Source organism: Mercenaria mercenaria, chromosome 16, assembly GCF_021730395.1.
Source record: "Mercenaria mercenaria strain notata chromosome 16, MADL_Memer_1, whole genome shotgun sequence".
In the NCBI taxonomy this organism is placed as follows: Eukaryota; Metazoa; Mollusca; class Bivalvia; order Venerida; family Veneridae; genus Mercenaria; species Mercenaria mercenaria.
In genome coordinates this window covers 18330339-18352670 of record NC_069376.1, presented here as the reverse complement: position 1 = coordinate 18352670, position 22332 = coordinate 18330339, and the positions used below count along the sequence as shown (strand labels likewise).

The 22332-nt window shown below is 34.6% G+C and overlaps 1 protein-coding gene across 28 annotated transcripts in view; it reads right to left on the bottom strand.

Moving 5' to 3' along the window:
• The window catches only part of LOC123540568 (zinc finger and SCAN domain-containing protein 12-like), a 125530-nt gene that overhangs the window by 83985 nt on the left and 19213 nt on the right, over positions 1-22332 (bottom strand). Inside the window, exon 5 of one of the 28 annotated variants that reach the window (XM_045325691.2) lies at positions 219-1719. The exons of 24 other annotated variants lie outside the window; for them this stretch is intronic. In XM_045325691.2, coding sequence (XP_045181626.2) covers positions 1493-1719 — 227 coding nt within the window. In that variant the 3' untranslated portion in view covers positions 219-1492. Of the gene's footprint in view, positions 1-218; positions 1720-2155; positions 4810-5565; positions 6405-9183; positions 9663-22332 lie in introns of those variants that run through there. 3 more of the 28 variants (XM_045325686.2, XM_045325688.2, XM_045325677.2) reach the window with 3 other exon arrangements.

Here is a 22332-nt window from a genome sequence, read left to right as displayed (position 1 = left end):
AAAAGACTTAGTTTTGTGTGTACAGTGCCAAAGAATGATTATACACCTATACTAATAGTTGAGTGCAGGGATCCATACACTGGTACCTGTTAACACCTTGTTAAATTACCTTTTCTGGATGAAGGAAATACTTTTTACTTGCAAAATCCCAGATCCAAATATTTATTGTTTTAATGCTGCATGTGTAATGTAGTGGGATAATAGCAATACTGCAAAAATACTGTTAAAATGTTTATTTATTCATTTACTCTTTGATACACATAGCAACAATGTTAGGCAACAGAAAATTAACTATTAAATTCTCACACTCCTATGAAAATCCCCCTACCCATAATTATTTATAGATAAAAAAATTAGAACATTTTCTGAATATCCAAAATTTTATATCCAGACACAGTTCAAATTTCACAATGATATTTATCTGATATTTCTTTTAAGAAGGTTTTGACCCAAGGTCTCCCTTAAATTCAAACATAATTTAACTGCCTATTCCCCCTATTTCTTTTACATAAATTCCAGATGAGAATCTAAAAATTTCTTTTCTCTGCCATAGAAAAACAATGCCTGAATTATTCTACTGAAATCCTGAGTACAAATTCTTCACACAGGATAAAATAATTACAAACAGATAAAATAATAAAATATCATCACGACTAAACACACAAAATATTCTACTCACCAAGGGCCCAGGCCAGTGATTTGGGGGAAAAAATAGCTAGGTATTTAGGCAAAGGGGAATAAAAAAATCCCTGATGTAAAGTCAATTTTCTGCATGATTTAAAAGAAATTTTGAGGGGAAGAGGCCTGTTAACGGCCTCTATAATTATAGAAGGAAAAAATCCCTGACTATATTTCTTTGTTAAGGACCTCCTCCATATAATTCATTATAAATTGGATTAATATTCTGTATGTACTAAACAATGTAAAAACATAAATAATTTCCTAAATAAACTAAATTAACAGCTCCCTTTTGCAAAATGTTACACCAACCAAGGGTATTACTACAGGAATATACAATTTACACACTAAAAATTATCCAAAGTTCTCACCACTTTTAACAATGAGTTCAGAATTGTCCCTTAAAACATAATAATTGAATGATAATGCATATGTCTAGAAATTTGAAAATGCTCCAGTTCAACATGTGGCGTACAATACCGTGACTATAAAGCAAACATCAACAGGAAGATCTTTAGATACTGTTCTATTCTTTCTGAGAAGAAAAACAAACATATGCATGCTTTGTATTCAAGTTAGTCTAACCAGGGACAAATTAAAACGAATGTCAACTAACTTATGCACCAAATTTTAGGTACAGATGGTTTTGATGAATGTCAAAGCTTTTAACGGTGACGTCAAGCCATTCTTTCAAGACATCGGAGCTGTCACCCGAGGTGAACAATCAACCTTTTGCAATACCAGCTGGATAATTGCCCTGAGTAACAGAACTCTACACACTTTGTGGGATTCGCACAAATAGCTAGTAACAGGACTAACTCCACCACTGTTTTTCTTTCATGTGTACAATCAAATGACTTCGCAGATTGCTTTTCGTCGAGTATTTCTTTCCGCAAACCTGGCATGTAAATGGCCGACTGGCAAGGTGGACAATTCTCACATGTCGCAAAACGTCATGCTTTCTTTTGATACGCTTATTGCAGAAGGAACAGAGATACGTTTGCAGCTCTGTGTCAAAGGAGATACTGGACTCGACTGAATCTGAAATACAGAAATCGAACATAAAACAATCTATTATACAAACAAAAAATCTCACAGTTAACACATTTTAAACCTGCCACCAAAGTTATTCTATCTTTTGTAGCAACTTGTATGCATCTGTTTAAGTAAGCAAACATACAAGCCAACAAATAGGCTTTATCATTGTGAGATTAAAAAGAAATAGAACACTATGTCCTCTTAAAAATTTCTCTTACTTTTTTTTGTTGTTAGATTTAACATTGCACTAACACAGCTGAGTTGAGTATCTAAAGCCTTTCCAGCATTTCATGGTGAATGAAGAACTCAGTTACCCCTCCAGGCATTACGATTAAGGCATAGGTGGGCATCTTTGGTACTATGGTACACCCATGGGGGCATTAATAAGGGAATATACTGTATTATGAACACGTTGGAATCAAATACAACAAACAACTGATGGTGTAACACTGAAGAAAAAACTAATCTTTATTCAGATATTGTTATGTGCCAAAGTAAGAGAATTTTAATATCTACATAATCATTATCAGTATAATTTGCCTGAAACAGCAGTTGAGGGTAATATAAATTGTGAGATACATCATTCACCTTAATATTGGAGCAACAAAATACAAGGTCCTGGAATAGCTGTGCAGCTTGTATTTTGTACATAAAATACGAGTTGTCAAATCGATTTGGAATTGAGTTTTTATGGTGTCTACAAAGTATAGATTATTATGACACCAAACAGAACTAAACTAGAGTTGTCACATAAGTGACGAATTATACCCCCACAATATGGCCTTGTCACAGAACTAAGCCAATGTCAAAGCTGAACTTGCTTGACCTTTGACCTGACCTCAAAATCAATAGAGGTCATCTGCTGGTCATGATCAACCTCCCTATAAAGTTTCATGATCCTCGGCCCAAGCGTTCTCAAGTTACTGTCCAGAAAAGGTTTAAATGACCTTTGGAACCCAAAACAATTATGGGTCATCTGCTGGTCATGACCAACATCCCTATTAAATTTCGTGATCCTAGTCCCAAGCGTTGTGAAGCTGTAGTCCGAAAACTGTTTAAGTGTTCCGGGTCACTGTGACCTTGACCTCTGACCTGCTGACCTCAAAATCATTAGGGGTCATCTGCTGGTCATAACCAACCTCGCTATGAATTTTCATGATCCTAGGCCCAAACGTTCTCAAGTTATCATCCAGAAACTGTTTAACTGTTTCGTGTTATTGTGACCTTGACCTTTGACCTACTAACCTCAAAGTCGAACATGTCCTGTACTTAATCATGTTACACCTGTGTACAAAAATTTAAGATCCTAGACCCAAGCATTCTCAAGTTATCATCTGGAAACTGTTTAACTGTTCCGAGTCACTGTGACCTTGACCTTTGACCTATTGACCCCAAATTCAAACTTGACCTGTATTTTCTGATGTTACACCTGTGTACCAAAAACTATTCAAATCAGTCAAGCCTTTCATCTGGAAACCACAAAAAACCAACGGACCAACCAACTGACCGCCAAGCTCACTCCTATATACCCCCCAACCAAACTTTGTTTTGAGGGGGTATAAAAACATTGCTTTTACATCTCGTTCTCATCAAAATATAAAGATGAGGCATGGTATCAATTTCTTTTTAAACTTGCTAGAATCTCAAAAGATACTGTGAAACCATTATGTTCAGACCCTATCAGTTGCCTCTTATGATGACATGAAAGGGTAAGATATGGGCGGCAGCAACGGCCAAAATTAGTAAATATACAATCCATTCATAAACAAATCAGTCAGTGCAGTGCATTTCAACGCCGTCTAGTCTAAAACTCCATCCCGTCCAATATAATTGCATTCAATGCATTTTATTTTGAAACCATTTAAAATAAAACTTCCTTCCATCCATTTAAACATGGAACGGTGCATTGAGTATGTGCAGTGTAAAATGAAATGACTTATTACAACTTGACGCCGTCTAATGCATATTAAAACCGCTTTGTGTAATTAAGAGCAGTGTATAAAAACTTGATGCTATGCAGTCCGATGTGAAGACGTTTAACGCAACATGAGTTTGTGCAATGTAAAATAAAACGATTCATTAAAGCTTGGTGCCGTCTTATGCATGCTGAAACCGTGTTGTGTGATTTGCCAATGCAGCCAAATGTGAGGCCGTTTAACGAAACAGGAGTGTGTGCATAATTTCTCATTTACGTTGTTTGTTTTATACATAATTTCTCATTTAAGTATTACATTTTATACATAATTTTCCATTTATCTATGTTAAACACGCTATTTCTCATTTACACAATATACTGCTTCTAGTTCTTTCACCATGCTGCTTTCTGTGAGCAGGGATTTATTCGGCTGGTTGTATTTCAATGAAGTAATACACGGTAAAACCTTTATTAGGCAGCCAGTCAAGGGTGCGGCACAATGTATCTGCTTCAGATCTTCGGTTGCTTAACTCATGATAAAAATAAAAATAGAACGGAAAACTAGCTTTGGAAGTCAGATGACTGGCTGCTTAAACCAAGTACTGCAGGAAGTCATGTACCTGCATAATACAGGTAGCTGCTAAAGGAGGCTCAACTGTAGTGGTGTAAAGTAGTTTAAATGTCAATCCTTGTTACGCTTTGCACATTAAAAAAAGTTCAAAAGCAACAGTGCTTGTACATTAATGTAACATGCTGAAACTTTATACATATTTATAGAAATCTGGCTTCTGATGTGCCTGCTTTTGATGAAAAAAGACTTCTCATCACTGTGTACATCCTTATATGACACTACTGATGTTTTTTCTCCCAAGATGCGTACCTCCTTATATAATGCCAATGATATTTGATTTTCGCATTAAAAGTTCTGTTATCTTTAATACAGCTATATCATGTCTTCATATGCACCAAAAAGTGGCTTCTTAAGTTGGCCTTGGTGGAAAACGCCTTTTTGCAAACATTACAGCTGAATGGACGGTTTCCATGATGTACAATCCTTATGTGTCGCTGCATGTTTTGCTTCTGACTAAAGTTCTTGTAACACATCGGACATACGTATCCTCCATCAGTGTGTCCGTCTTCTACTCCTGCTTTGTACTGATGAAACTCGGTACTCAGACCTGAAATCAAATCGAAGAAAAAAAATTATTTGCTGCATTATAACATACAAACTTCTTTTATGTCTATTTACCATTAGCCTACTAAATTTCTAAAATGGACTGGTCCATCATACAATTTGGACAATACCATTTATTATTTGAAGGGTACGTATTTACTGAAACTTTACTGACTTAACAGCGAACAGTGCAGGCACGGACATCCAGGCCGATCTTGGTCTGCACTGGTCGCAATGGCAGAATCACTTGCCACAAGCAGGCTGAAGGTTTTAAATATCTCCAACAGCAACAAACTAAGTTAACGTTTAGTCTGTAATTTGCAATTACTTAATATCATGAACAAGGTGTTGTTCCTTTTTTTTTTCTTTTTCAAGCGGACATGTTTTTGTTGATTCAGCAAATATTGAAAACGCAGTGGAAAAATCACATAAAATCACACTCACTACTATTTGGCTTGGGTAAACTGAAATTCTGTGTCAAAATATAGCAAAGAGGGTAGGTAAGTTCTATTCATTCTAGGATATACAATCTTGCAAGGTGCTAGCAAAATGGTCAAGTTATACATGGTTTTGAGTGGTTCAAACATTGAAAATAAATGAAATACTGCCAGACTACATGAACCACTGACAGCAGCCCTGATACTGTCACAGGATCATACTTCTTCAATAAAGTCTAAGCAAAAATATAAAGACTTTTTATCTGAATTTTATTTCTAAAAATAATTGTTCATCATGTAAGTGTCACAGAAAAAAAGGTAATCATGGTTACAGTCTTGCTGTTTAGGAAACATTACTTTTTGAAAACATTATTATGGAAAACACTATTTAAGAGAAAACACAATTTGGGAAAACACTAAAAGGAAAAATATAATAAATTAAATGTTTATATGTTTGAATACATGTTGTGAGGACTTTGTAAGAATCTCCTAAATACAGCATGATGCACTGAATATGCTATAAGTCCATGAAGTCACTGAGACAGTATCACTGCATTTAGTAATGGAGCAAAGGTCTATAACATGAATGCTTCTTCTTAATGTTCCAGACGTTTTTAAAGATAAATAGCCCAATTCCCTGCCTCTTACTGACAACGATATAGCCCTTTTGGTCAAAACCACGAAATTTTGTGCCCACAAAATTAAATGGTATCACGGTAATCAAGTCTCGAGTTTCAGTTCAACATTTCGTAACATCAATATATTTATCACTTTCTATTTCTATTTCAATCTTCGTTATCTACACAATATAGCCACTAAAAGGTCTATCACAAGTAAAAAAAATCAACCTTTCATTACAATTCCGCATATAAAATATCGTGCGCAAATGAATGACTGCATGAGTTTTCATGTCAGCAAAAGTCAAGAACGTTAGATCACTGCTTCTCAGATTTAAACATCTGCATATGACTGATAGCGTGGGCCTTCATGTTGGCTTTCGTTGAGAATGTCCTGTTGCAGAATGGACAGAAATAAGGTTTTTCCCCCTCATGTACAATCCTTTGGTGACGATTTAACGACCAGTTATTTGTGTAATATTTCAAACACAGAGGACAATATGGCTTCTGTTGACTATCTGCAGCATCGTTAGGTGGACTTGGTCCTGGAAGGGACAAAAGGAAGTGCATTAGTCTGTGATAAATTACATAAACTAAAGGGAACATACGTTCACATTCTATATAGGTGAAAACAGGTTCTTATACGTAGAAAAGAAAATGTTATATGTAAATAATGGCAGTGCATAGTGTTTATAATTATAAGGGTGAACAGCATATATTATCCTAACCCAGTTGTTCATTGGTTTGAATCCTAGAATTTGACTACAAACTCCAAAAGTTTAGCTAGATGTAAATCGGTGTTTTCCATGACATACTTCAGTGCATTTCGGCACTACTTTGTTCATTTATATTCTAATTTCATACTTTACTTAGAACTGACCACATCTTTAGCAACCCCATTTTACCAATTTTATCACTGGTTTCTCCCCAAATATAGTCGGTACTTAAGTGTAGTAAGCAATTGTAGATTCTTAACTCTTATAACGCTGGGCACAATTGATTCTGCCTTTGCGACCAGTGTAGATCATGATCAGCCTAAACATCCATGCAGTCTGATAAAGATCTGCACTGTTCGCCATTCAGACAGTATCTTCTTTGTAAGCAACCCTTAACAGTTAATGGAACTGTCCAAATTGAAAGATGGACACTATTGCAAGGAGATAACTTTCAAGGATATCCAGATTGGGTATTCTTTCAGAAATAGATCCTAGTTTGCTATGGAATTGAGATTTCTGACTGTCAGCACACCAAAGTCCATGGAATAAAATTAGTAAAGTTGAATATGAATTTATAGTAACCTAACCTGGCATACATAATGATATTCTGGTCAGCAAATATCATAACAAGAGGGGCATGATGGCCCTATATGGCTCATTTTCGCATACAGACCTAGTTTTTGACCCCACATGACCCAGTTTCTAACATGACCTAGATAATTATAATCTATACAAATATTCTGACTAAGTTTCATAAAGAGAGTGTTAACAAGCTTTTCCTTTGATTTGACTGGATGACCTAGTTTTTCATCCCACATGACCAAGATTCAAACTTTACCTAGAGGTCATCAAGACACACATTCTGACCAAGTTTCATAAAGAATGGTTCACAAATGTGGCCTCTAGAGTGTTAACAAGGCAAATGTTGATGACGCAAGACAGACCATGCATGCATAATGCCAGACAATGACTGGTCACAATAGCTCACCTTGATCACTTCACCTGTGTCATCAATGTAAAACTGATCTTATAAGCATTGCAAATGAAATTATTATTTTTTATAACAACCTAAATTTTAAAGTTTTCATCCAGTATACCATGTTTACCACCTGTATACAACCTTTAAGTAAAGTATGGACAAAAGGCAAATATATATATTGATTCTTTATTTCCAAAATTAACTCAAAACAGGTAGAGCGAAAAAGTAAAACTGTATAGAAGGATAACAATATGGCACAAAACCTTAAAACACTCATCAATACTACTAAAAACCTTTGAACACTTTCCTTTACTACTGCCAGTTCAAACTTTTCATCCAATTATGGTCCTAATCAGTTGGAAGAGTTACACAGGATTTACATAAAAAATGGCGCCATTTCTTTTTATTTTAAAAGTTAACGACAGCATGATTTGTAAAATACTTGTTTTTATTACATTTTCACATCAAAATTATGACATTTTCTCACAATAATCCAAGGAAAAATCGAAACTCCTTAAAGACAACTGTGTTTACTGCATTATATATCAAATCTAAAATATTGTTACTAACCCTCAATCAAAATGTTTATAATGCAGTTCAAAAGTTGTACTTGCAGAAGAACAAAGTAAAACATACTGAGCCATTACCGTAGACACTTGTGTATAATGTGCACCCCCGAGTCGCGGATGCGTATTATACACAGATATAGAAGATTTCCCAGCTTCAAAAAGGGTGTTTTACAATTTTTGTCGTTCCGGTAAAGGGAAACTTCTTATAGTTGTGTAAATGTGGTATATAATAATAAAAATTCATATACTTCAGAGTAGCTTTTGCACATTTATCTTGTAGTTGGTGTTTGGACAGAAAATGCATATGAACGGTTGCTCTAGAAGCTTTTTAAGGATTTGTCACATAACTCTCCTAAGACCGTTTCTGGACAAAAACAACGTAACTGCTCAGTAGTTAGCTAAACAAATTATTATGCGTAAGATTTTCATATTTATTCACAACTGATTTTTGAACATGAATCATATCAGTTTGATTGCACCAGAATATATATAGAGGATATTTGTTTGTTTTAGTGAATATGGAATATATCTCACTGAGAAGTGAGTGAAAATTTCAAATATTTTCACGAGCGCGCAGCGCGAGTGAAAATGTGAAAATTTTCTCACTTCGAGGTGAGATATATTCCATATTCACTCAAAACAAACAAATTTTCTTTTTATTTTATGCTGAATTACGTTGAGATGTGCATTTTGCAACACTTTTCATCTCAGCGCGGGAAACAGACGCGCATAAACAGACATGACGTCAGACCTGTTGTGACGTTAGAAAGACGCACACAACATAAAGTTCCATTTTATTTTATTTTTTGCTGCATAACGTTATGAAATTCTCATTAAGTAAAATAATTTGAATCGAGAAATATACTATAAAGAACAAAGTGCGACTACAATTTTCATCCTGTTTTAAGCAAATAATTTAAAATTCATACCCCAATGTATGAGGGGGCGGAGCTATATCTCTCACAGTGTGAAAATATAGATTTCATATTTTCACAGTGTGAGTGATGAGATATTAAAATATTTAACTGATAGAATACAGTATTTCATTAGTTAGCATAAAATAAAAAGCATTATAAGTCATTACAATTTTTCCGTTTCTTTAGACGAGTCCTGTAAAAGCACCACTTCTCAATTGCCGAAAAAACATCTCAGTTCTCAAAAACTGCCAGCTTTTAACACAGTTCACATCTATTTGCAACCCAAAAATTGTCAGTCTGATTGGTACCAGCCAAAAAAGGCCCTTATATAGATGTTTTATCAATTACTCTTGTTACATATTGTGAGTGTGCACAAGTTTCTCATGTTTTGTTTTATTGCTCTTGTTAGAGAAGGTCTTAGGACAGAAATCGCACATAAATGGCTGCTCTCCAGTGTGTTTCCGCATGTGGATTTCCAGCTTTCCGTTCGATGGTTCAATTTTTCCGCAATATTTACAGACGTGTTTCAACTTCATCATCATCTTTCTTGTATCTGCTATATCCACTCCACTGGCTGCAAGCCTTTCTTCAATGTCAAAGGTCAAGTTGTGCTGGAAACGGTCTGCAACACAACAAAATTTTGGAATTAACTACAACTCCCAGACAAAGACTCGCCACAGAACACAGGAGTAAAATCTAACATTCATCACAATGTTATCTAGTATTACAGTGACTGTGAAGATCTTTTCTTAATACTTTCTTTAATGAGCATCTAGGTGTTTGGTAAACTGATAATTGTGCTACATGATTCAACAAGAAAATGAAACACATGATTTCACAGAAAACGACCCCTCAAGATTCTGTTTATTATTCTGTAAAAGCACATCGCTGAGTCAAAATTTCGCTAATTTGAAATTTTGCATACATTTGCACGGTTTAATATTTCGCAAGGTTTAATATTCGCAAAATTGTAAAATGGTATCCTACTTTAATTTGAATTACACAAATGGTGAATATTTTACACCAGGATTAATTTTCATGTATATTTTCCAGAAACTGTACTGCCCGATGCATACCGTAATATAATTTCCAGTGCCTTCACTGTCCAATGTACATGTACACTTCCAGAGTGGTCACTGCCAAATGTCAGCTAACATTTCCAGGAGTTAAATTACATTGATCATTTCCAGACAGACTGGTAATAACATCTGATTTACATTACAGAATTCAAGATCCAGCCAGGTCCTTTTTTTCTTTGAACCACATCTTGCTGTCAAATCTAAACACAGTTTGTAAGAGCTATGAGAATATTTCTCATCAGGTATGTGTTTACTTCATTGGTTTGTGGGTTAAGATGGCAAGTTTTTTGATCTTGAATAGACAACAGGCTTCCAGAACCAAGTGGTTAAAGTCGGCCAAATTCAAATCATTAGCCTCTCACCATTGTGGGTTCTAAACCTAGCTTGGGGCGTAGAATTCTTTCATGTAAGGAAGCCATCCGGCAGGTTTATTGAAGGTCAGTGATTCTACCCAGCTGTCCACCAAAAAGGCACCTGGGGGTCATCCTCCAACATCAATACCTGGAATACCTATTATAATATTGTGCTGGTGATGTTAAACCCAACAAACACAAACAAATTATCTTGTATCTGAAGATATACTTTTCAAACAAAGTATTTTTTTTACTTTCTTGAAAAAAAGATACATTTTACATCAAGATATAAATCGGGCACATCATATACTGACAATGGATAATACCAGTGTAGCAGATACACTTTGGAATTGCTTCAACCAAGAATAAAATACATTTTCCAAGCTGCTTTACAATTGTTCCTTGTTTAAACCAAGAATAAAATATGTATTTGAAGCTGATTAGTAACAAGAACAAAATATGTATTCAAGGCTCTTTGGTAATTGTTCCTTGTTCCCAAGCAAGAAGACATTTCCTAAGCACCCTAGAAACTGCCTTGTTACCAAGCAAGAACTTGTTTCCTAAGTACCCTAGAAACTGTGCATTGATACCAAGCAAGAATCTGTATTCCAGGCAGATGAAAATATTTTCGCAAGGTATAAAAGTTAAAACATATTTTACTACAACAGTACTTTAAAATGGCACAAATTTACACTTACATGGGCAAAATCATTCAGACAAAACAGAATATCATCCTGTTAATTTCTCAAGGAAAATTACTTTCCACAGACTTTTCGAAAAGGCCAAGCATAGTTTCTGTGTATGTGTGTGTATCTGTCATTCAACTAAACCATTTGTACCACTGGTCTTGATTTCATTAACACCTCTATTTGGAACAGTGTACAAGTATATTTGTGCCACTTTAAAGACTTCCTATTGTACAGCATATTTTATTTGAGTAAGAGGCAAACCCCTTCTTTGTAAGATGGAATCCAGACGTTAGTGATTTCTCTAAAGACCTACTGATCACATGGATGAAACAAATCTTTTTATCCAACATTTTCATGAACAATTTTAGAATTTTACCTTTCATGCTAAATATTACATGACACTGCTGCTACTGTCCAATTGTGTGCCCTGTGTGTATGACACGGACTCAACTTTCAATAAAAAAAATGGGGGAAATTTCCAGGAACTGCAGTAACCACAACTCAACTATCACATACAAAATGGACTTGCACAAAAATAATGTCTGGTATACATGTTCCACTGTGATCACTTTTTCCAATATCCTGAAGGAAAAAAAGGCAGTGCTACAGCATTTGCCCAGTATATTAACAAACCGCTCTGTATATTGATTGGTAGAACAACAGTGGTATCAATATGTTACGCAGCACAGATGTATGATCCTTTTTTTGAGACGGTATGATGGAACAGACTCTTTAAAATTCAGGTGTATGATGGATCATATTCTTCGAGTTTTAGGTGTATGATAGAAAATATTCTTCAAGATTCCGGTGTGTGATACAATATTTTCTTCAAGATTTTGGTGTATGATGGAACATATTCTTCAAGAATCAGCTGTATGATGGAACATATTCAAATTTCAGATGTATGACAGAACATATTCTTCAAGATTCAGTTGTATGATATATTTTCTTCGAGATTTAGGTGTATGATGGAACATATTCTTCAAGATTCAGGTGTAAGATAGAATATTTTCTTCAAGATTCAGGTATCTGATGGAACATATTCGAGTTTCAGGTGTATGAACGAACATATTCTTCTAGATTCAAATGTGTGATGGAATATTTTCTTCGACATTCAGGTGTATGATGGAACATATTCTTCAAGATTCAGGTGTATGATAGAACATATTCTTCAAGATTCAGGTGTATGATAGAACATATTCTTCAAGATTCAGGTGTACGATGGAACATATTCTTCAAGATTCAGCTGTATGATGGAACATATTCTTCAAGATTCAACTGTATGATAGAATATTTTCTTCGAGATTCAGGTGTATGACGGAACATATTCTTCAAGACTCAGGTGTATGATGGAACATATTCTTCAAGATTCAGCTGTATGATGGAACATATTCTTCAAGATTCAGCTGTATGATGGAACATATTCTTCAAGATTCAGGTGTATGATAGAACATATTCTTCATGACTCAGGTGTGTGATAGAATATTTTCTTCGAGATTCAGGTGTATGATGGAACATATTCTTCGAGATTCAGGTGTATGATGGAACATATTCTTCGAGATTCAGGTGTATGATAGAACATATTCTTTGAGATTAAGGTGTACGATGGAACATATTCTTCGAGATTCAGGTGTATGATAGAACATATTCTTCAAGATTCAGGTGTATGACAGAACATATTCTTCGAGATTCAGGTGTGTGATATAATATTTTCTTCGAAATTTATGTGTATGATGGAACATATTCTTCAAGACTCAGGTGTATGACAGAATATTTTTCTTCGAGATTTAGGTGTATGATGGAACATATTCTTCAGGTTTCAGGCGTATGATAGAACAGATTCTTCAAGATTCAGTTGTGTGATAGAATATTTTCTTCGAGATTCAGGTGTATGATGGAACATATTCTTCAAGATTCAGCTGTATGATGGAATATATTCTTCAAGATTCAGGTGTATGATAGAACATATTCTTCATGATTCAGGTGTGTGATAGAATATTTTCTTCGAGATTCAGGTGTATGATGGAACATATTCTTCGAGATTCAGGTGTATGATGGAACATATTCTTCGAGTTTCAGGTGTATGATGGAACATATTCTTCGAGATTCAGGTGTATGATAGAACATATTCTTTGAGATTTAGGTGTACGATGGAACATATTCTTCGAGATTCAGGTGTATAATAGAACATATTCTTCGAGATTCAGGTGTATGACAGAACATATTCTTCGAGATTCAGGTGTGTGATATAATATTTTCTTTGAAATTTATGTGTATGATGGAACATATTCTTCAAGACTCAGGTGTATGACAGAATATTTTTCTTCGAGATTTAGGTGTATGATGGAACATATTCTTCAGGTTTCAGGCGTATTATAGAACAGATTCTTCAAGATTCAGTTGTGTGATAGAATATTTTCTTCGAGATTCAGGTGTATGATGGAACATATTCTTCAAGATTCAGGTGTATGATAGAACATATTCTTCATGATTCAGGTGTGTGATAGAATATTTTCTTCGAGATTCAGGTGTATGATGGAACATATTCTTCAAGATTCAGGTGTATGATGGAACATATTCTTCAAGATTCAGGTGTGTGATAGAACATATTCTTCAAGATTCAGGTGTATGATAGAACATATTCTTTGAGATTCAGGTGTATGATGGATCATCTTCTACAAATTCAGGTGTATGATGGAACATATTCTTTGAGATTCAGGTGTATGATGGATCTTCTACAGATTCAGGTGTATGAAGGAACATCTTCTACAGATTCAGGTGTATGATGGAAGATGTTCTATGAGATTCAGATATATGATGGAACATACTAGTATTCTACAAAATTACAGTGTATGATGGAACACCTTCTGTGAGATTCAAGTGTATGATGGAACATATACTATGAGATTCAGGTGTATGATGGAACATCTACAGATTCAGGTGTATGATGGAACATATTTTATGAGATTAATGTATGATGGAACATGTTCTACAAGATTCAGGTGTATGATGGAATAATTGTTCTTAAGAGATTCAGGTGTATGATAGAACATACTCTTCGGGATTCAGATGTATGATGGAATATGTTCTTAAGAAATTCAGGTGTATGGTAGAACATATTCTTCGAGATTCAGGTGTATGATGGAAGATATTCCTCGAGATTCAGGTGTATGGTGGAACATATTCTTTGAGATTCAGGTTTATGACAGAACATATTCTTCGAGACTCAGGTGTATGATGGAACATATTCTTCAAGATTCAGGTATATGATGGAACTATTCTTCGAGATTCAGGTGTATGATGGAACATGTTCTTCGAGATGCAGGTATATGATGGAATATGTTCTTCGAGATTGAGGTGTATGATGGTATATGTTCTTCTAAGATTCATGTGTATGATGGAACATATTCTTTGAGATTCAGGTGTATGATGAGACATGTTTTACAATATTCAGGTGTACGATGAAACATGTCTTATGAGTGTCAGGTCTATAATGGAACATGTCTTACGAGATTCAGGTGTATGATGGAACACATTTTTCAAAATTCAGGTGTATAACGGAACACATTTTTCGAGATTCAGGTGTATGATGGAACACATTTTTCGAGATTCAATTGTATGATGGAACATGTTCTACAATATTCAGGTGTATGATGGAACATGTCTTATGGGAGTCAGGTGTATAATGGAACATGTCTTACAAGATTCAGGTGTATGATGGAACACATATTTCAAGATTCAGGTGTATGATGAAACATCTTCTATGAGATTCAGGTGTATGATGGAACATCTTCTATGAGATTCAGGTGTAAGATATTATATGAGATTCAGGTGTATGATGGAACATATTCCATGAGATTAAGGTGTATGATGGAACATGTTTTACGAGATTCAGGTGTATGATGGAATGTTCTACAGTTTCAGGTGTATGATGGAATATCTTCTATGTGATTCAGGTGTATGATGGAACATATTCTATGAGTTTCAGGTATATGATGGCACATGTTCTATGAGATTCAGGTGTATGATGGAACATGTTCTATGAGATTCAGGTGTATGATAGAACATGTTCTATGAGATTCAGGTATATGACGGAACATGTTCTACAAGATTCAGGTGTATGATGGGACATCTTCTTTGAGATTCAGGTGTATGATGAAACATCTTCTATGAGATTTAGGTGTATGATGGAACATATTCTTCGAGATTCAGGTGTATGATAGAACATCTTTTTTGAGATTCAGGTGTATGATGGAACATAATTATTCTATGAGATTCAGGTGTATGATAGAACATCTTTGAGATTCAGGTGTATGATGTAACAAATTCTATGAGATTCAGGTGTATGATGGAACATATTCTTTGAGATTCAGGTGTATGAAGTAACATGTTTTTCGAGTTTGCCAGATTCAGGTGTATGATGGAACATGTTCTTCAATATTCAGGTGTACGATGGAACGTCTTACCAAGTCAGGTGTATGATGTAACGTGTTCAATGAGATTCAGGTGTATGATGTAACATGTTCTTCCAGACAACAATTATCTGTGCAGTCTTATAATTTTTAAGTGTTTAAATGTATGAGAGAACAATGATATATATGTGAAATATTGCAAAAATGACACTATTAAAAATATTTTCAAAAAGATGCTATTCTGAAGTGATCCTTCATATATAATCCAACACACAGAATATCAACACCTGGTGGTTATCTGATCTGTATTTTAACAAATGCATACTTGAAACCATAAATCAAATACAAGATGTAGATTTTTCTGATAAATGTTTTTTTTTATACAAAGTTCATAATGATATAAACAGTTAAACTTGTTATAAAGAACATATTGGCATAATTATGCTACACTGAAGTTTCACCCCTTTACACATTTGATTTCATGAAACTTTTTCAGGGTTTTCCCGGACGCAGGTTTTCTGCGTCCCTGACGCGCTTTGACTGCTTTGAACTCGCATTTTGTAGTGCCTCTGCGTCCACTGGACCCGCAAAATCGGTCACGAAACTCCTTTGCACTGAAGCCTCCTTTGCGCAGATACCCACGTTAAATGCGCAGTTTTTTACCACCGGGACCATCCCCGAATCGTGGGTGCTCATTATACACAGGTATAGACGATTTTCCAACTTCAAAACAAGTTTTGTTACCGATGTTCGCCATTTTGGTAAAGGGAAACTACTCTCCGTGCTAACTGACACCGCTAAAATCTAAGATTGCCGTTACGTTCCGTAAAAGATCGAATGGTTTATTTTTCTATTAAACAAAATTAATTTCATATAAATTTAAAGTATTTTGATGAAAAAATATTAATAAATCACAAAAATTATTATACTAATTAAGGATCGAGTATTATCTTTAACCGAGATCAAACTGTGAACAACATAACTGACACGAGGTGACACTTAAGTGCCGGTAATTACTGGCTAGTTGATCATAACAAAAAGACTGTCACACCTTTTGTTATCAGTCTGGATTGAGAAGCTCATGCCATTTTGAAAGATACCATTCTGAAATATTGAATCAGCTGCTATCTAAATTAAAAAGATACAAGTTCATTCGGTTTTAGGATAATTTTTTTTAGTAATAATGTCCATTTTCAAGATCAATAATTTGTGGACCCCCAAAAATTATTAGGGACCCTTAAATTAGCAGCCATGGGAGTCCATGGACTCCCAAATAAAAAACCCGAGGGAAAACCCTGTTTTTAAAACTTCTGGGAAAACCTGTATTACCATATATTAGAAACAACACAGTCACTTTTTGTACTGAACAATGTATTAATTTCTTCAAAAAATTACAAACAATAACAGAAACATTTTGTTTTATTCATCAAATATATATATATATATATATACACAAACATCCTACAATTTTTCTTCTTCAAAACAAACACTAGGTAAATTAGTATACATTTAATGTTCTTGAAAGTAAAAACATGTCAAGCTCTTGTTACTTTAGAAGACAGGAATAGCCCAGGAAGCTTGGGACTAGTAATTATGCATCCACACTTACTGTGTATGTGGAATATCCTAGGAAGCAAGGGACTAGAAATTTTGTGTCCACGCTTATCATGTATACTTTTTGTGTATGTGGAATATCCAAGGAAGCTAGGGACTAGTAATTATTATGTCCACACTTACTGTGTATGTGGAATATCCTAGGAAGCAAGGGACTGGAATTCATATGTCCACATTTATTGTGTATGTGGAATATCCTAGGAATTCAGGGACTGGTAATTATATCTCCACACTAGTTGTATATGTGTGTGTGGTTAAAACCATTTTTAAGTTTGCATACTTCATACCTCAACACCAGTCAACCCACCTTAAATCTTGTTTATTCTACCATAAACATTATTTTCACAGTATTAGTCAATGCATCTTAATAACTTTTATTTTTACTATATGTTACACACCTTTGTATATATAAATCTGTGTCAGAATAAACAACACTTCAATAAGCTTCAGTAAAACACTTTCTCCACTTCAACCAATGTTTCGACAGATAAGAACCCTCTCTTTGCATAGAATCTACGTATCCAGATACTGAGCGATAGTGACCACAAAATGTTCTATCTTTAGCGGGACAAAAAAAACTCTTAAGGACATTTTTTAAAAGGTATTGGTAGCTTCCTATAACTGCTATTACAACTTTAAGAAATGTATCAGTATTCAAATTTTGGATATATATAGAAGCATGCATCTGGGACAGATAAATTTCTATTCATTTTGTTAAATTCCCTAAACCTACAATCTCATTTAGATCTTAAGGGTTAGGCCTAAAAAAAAAAATTCTTTGTTTCCGGTAACATGCTCAAAAAAATTAGGGTAGGTAGGTCGGAAAATTTTTTTTGGGGGGGAATTTTTTTTTATTAAGGGAGACTTTTCGGAAATTATTTTTTTGTCAAAAAATGATTACAAATAAGGGGGTTATGCCTTTAGAGCATCAGTAAGTTGATTTCTAACATCACTGGCCATGTTTAAAGCATAAAAAGTGCAGTTTTGCATCTTTTTGTTAAAAAGTTCTAAAAAATATTCTCCAAGGCCATAAAAACATTTAGGGTCGGGTCAAAAATTTAGGGTAGGTCGGGATACCGGAAACAAACAATTTTTTTTTTTTTTACGCCTTAGGGAAATTATTTCCACTATAAGAACAGATTCTGATTTTTTTCTGGGTTACATTATCATGGTATGTTTTGATGTAATAATTGTGCTTCTTACGCATGAAAAACAATCTGGGTAATTTTAGTGAAGCTTCATGTAGCGATTGGATAGCTGGCTTGTTCCCGGTATTAAGAATTTACAAAAACTTGGTTTTTGCGTTTTAGGACATAATGCAGGTTAACATTTGCAAATATTTTGGAGGACACCCGGCATAAAATCTATAGATCCCAGTTGCACGCTTCTATATACAAACAAGAAACTACAGCCTGATACTAAATACGGCATTATCAAAAATACTAACTGCTTCTAAATATTAGGTATTAACAGTAACAGAATGGCTTCTTGTTCCAGAAAAAGAACACGTAATTACTAGTTTTTCTGTAACAAGCAGTCGTTCTGAAGCCAAATATATCAACATTTTAAAAACATGATTAGAACTTCAACTGCAATGAAACATACATATCGTATATGCCACTGAAACTGTAATAATATTTTCGAAATTTTTTTAAGCAAGAACTGGCATATCTTTTACTGAATTTGTATCAATATTTTTCCAAGTGCTGGTCAAATACAATCATCTGGCACTAGATCTGACAAAGTCTATGACATTTATTAGAAACTTTACAGGAAACTTAAAAAAACAAAAATCAACATTCAAAAAACAGATTGTGTGCCATAAAATTTTGCCACTTTTATTGGAAAAAAAAGTAGTCCAAACTCTTATCATGAAGTCTTAGCCAATGACAACATAAATCTATAAAAAACGTTTAAAAAAAACAGTGACATTTTCAACTTCAATATGTATGTTACAACTGCAACTGAGAAAGAATTTCAAGACAGAACACAACAGATCTCTTGAAAAACACCAAGTCATAATATATTTTTCTTCCTTTTTTATGATTCTGTATCACAAATGGCACTTCAATCTAACTATATCTTCTAAAGTAGCTCAGAAATGTTATGGTTATTTAAGTATCCATTTCTTCCTCTCTCTAAAGATATAAGCAAATCAACAAGAACTGGTACCATTAACAATTCTTATCAAATCCTCTTTACATGTATATTAATTCCCACAAGAAAAGTCCTTTATCATTTCAAACACTTACATACTTAAGCTATACATAACTTATCAGTTCTAAAGACTTACCTCCTTATTTTCTTCTGTCTTCCCTGTATGGCAGCACAAGGTGTAAATCCACTGAGTAAAACTCTGCTAGATCAAACTTCGAATAGTATCTCTACCGATATTAAATTTCAAAGTCCCCTTTCTACTTTTATATTATAATACCAACTACATTACAAGAGCTGTAAGACAGCAAGCTCGACTTTTCTCAGTACTTTACTCTGAATTAGAGCTTTGCCAGTAAAAGGGGCATAAATCTGTCAAAATTCAAAGCAGAGTTATGGGGATTGTTTCTTCTGGTGTAGTCTTTGAAAGTAAATAATTTTTATGCTTCAAGTCAAAAGCTTTGATACTAACAGAGATATATGACTTGATCAAAAACTTTAACAAAACAATTCTAAGTTAAAAAGGGGCATAACTCTGTCAAAGTTCAAATCAGAGTTATGGGGATTGTTTCTCCTGGTGCAGACTTTGATAGTAAATAACTATTTTAAGTTTAAAGTCAATAGCTTTGATAGAGATATTTGACTTTATCAAAACTTTAACCAACGGCGACGCCGGGGCGAGTGCAATAGCTCTACCTTTTCTTCGAAAAGTCAAGCTAAAACTGAAACAAATTCTTTGACCTCTAAGTGTGTTCTAGATCTTTGATTTGTTAGGTGTCTAAGTCTTGCACTTGACACATAGTCTTATGATAATGTATGGCGAATTACTTGATCATCCAGAAGTTACAGACTGAACAAGAATAATCAAGTTAAATCTTTGATCTCTCAGTGTGACCTTGACTTTTGAGCTAGAGGTCTAAGTCTTACATGCAACACTTCATTAGAAAATGTTAAGTTATGGTGAATGTTTGTGCTAAGTTATATGAATTTTCACCTTTACTGATGTAAAATCTTTGACTCCTAAAGATGACCATGACCTTTTAGCTAGGGTCTTGTTACTGTGAATGTTTGTGACAAGGTAACTCGATCCATTCATATAAGTTACAGAATGGATCAGGAAAATAAGGATGTACAAGTGCTATTTCTAGAGCTCAAAAAGAGTAGAGTGCTGTCAAAAAGGGGCAGGGGGCTGCCAAAAAGGAGCAGGGTGCTATTTTTAACAGAAAAGTTACGGTAGTTTTGTTTCCAGATGTTTATAGCTTTGTGTTCATAACATTTATGATTATTGCACACTTATCAAAGAATAAAGTGGTAAATGATATCTTCCCAAAACCAGTAACAGAGTTTACAAATGGGTTTTTACATTACTTTGTACTTCTGGTCATAACATTCAAGACTTTTTCTTAAAAATGTCACCAAGGATGTCAACTTATTCATTCATATGGAATAGCGGAGGCCTTTATATGTATATAAGCTTGAAACCATGCAACATGTTACAAGCTAATATCTATCAAAATTCATTTTATATTGATTAGATCTTTTTTCAATATTTATTAACAGAAAAGTGCTATAAAAGTCTGTAAAAAGAATATCCAAAATTAACTATCCGGATACTGGTACACTTTCGGAATGTCGTCTGAAAGTGTTTTTTTACTTGGTTTACTTGATGCATTAGGGTAAACCAGAGATAGTGCCTTAATTTTTTATGTTACTTATAATAAAAAATACGCTGATTGTCAGCTTTTAGTGTTTTATTGAAGGAATTATTGAAAAATTGCATACGACATCAGATGTAATTAGAATGTGAACGGACATTTTTAACTTATTTTTGCTTCTGAATTTCATCAAATTTGTGCATTTTCCACTTGAAATTACGGTAGGATCAGACAGCATTGATATACACTTATTATAATATTAAACAATGGTCTAATTTAAGGCCCGTACAGGGCACATTTCACGTGCTCGGTAATCAGCTGGCCACTTATGGGCAATTCGTTCATTGGCGCCATTTTGACAGTACAAAGGAAAAGTATTCTTTATCAATTAATTTTAATAAAATTAACAAACACCTCAATGATTCTCATTGACTGTGTGCACTCGCCGTGACTTAGTTTGCTGATCAAAAAATAGGCGAGGCATGTCTACAGAATAAAGGACAGGATTTAGCAGAAGATCAATGGCAGGAGGGCGCATTTTAAGAGAGGCGCAGCAGCAGTTAAAAAGGGCAGGGTGGGGTGTCCCGGTGCGTCACTCTAGAAATAACACTATCTGGCCTTTATCTAAAGTGTGACCTTGACCTTTTACCACTTGTGTTGGAAATGTTTGCCCATTTATTTGAATATCCATGCATGCATAAATAAGTTAGAGTGAAAAAGAAAAAAATTGCCTTAAATCTTTGCCCTCTAAGGTCAAGGGTCTTTAACGTAACATGTCATCCAGTGAATGTTTGTGTCCAATTATTTGAATATTCAAGCATGCATAAAAAAGTTGTAGAGGGGAACAGGAAAATGACCATAAAACTTTGACCTCTAAATATGACCATGACCATTGAGTTTGGGGTCTAAATGTTGCACATGATACACATCCTCTCGTTCTGGTGTTTTTGACAAATTTTCAAAATTGAACAATGCACAAAAAATGACTGGTTTGAAATGATTTTGTGCACACAAAAACATACACACTTGCTGACAAATAGCGTGCATGCATGCACAGACCCAGGGACAGGGTAACACTACATGCCCCAATCTCAATTTATACGGGTGGGGACCTTAGAAAGTATTATGGCCGAGGCTCAATTTTAAGGCCAGTCAGGCAACCCATAACACAGTGTTTTCTTTTTTCTGGATTGGGCCAAAGTTCTTGTGTTAACAGTAACAACACATCACCAACGACAGATAAATAGAGTGATCACGACAGCTCACCATGAACAGTTTGTGCTCTGGTCAGGTGGAACTTATAAATGTAAACTGTTCTTTGAATTCATCCAAAAAC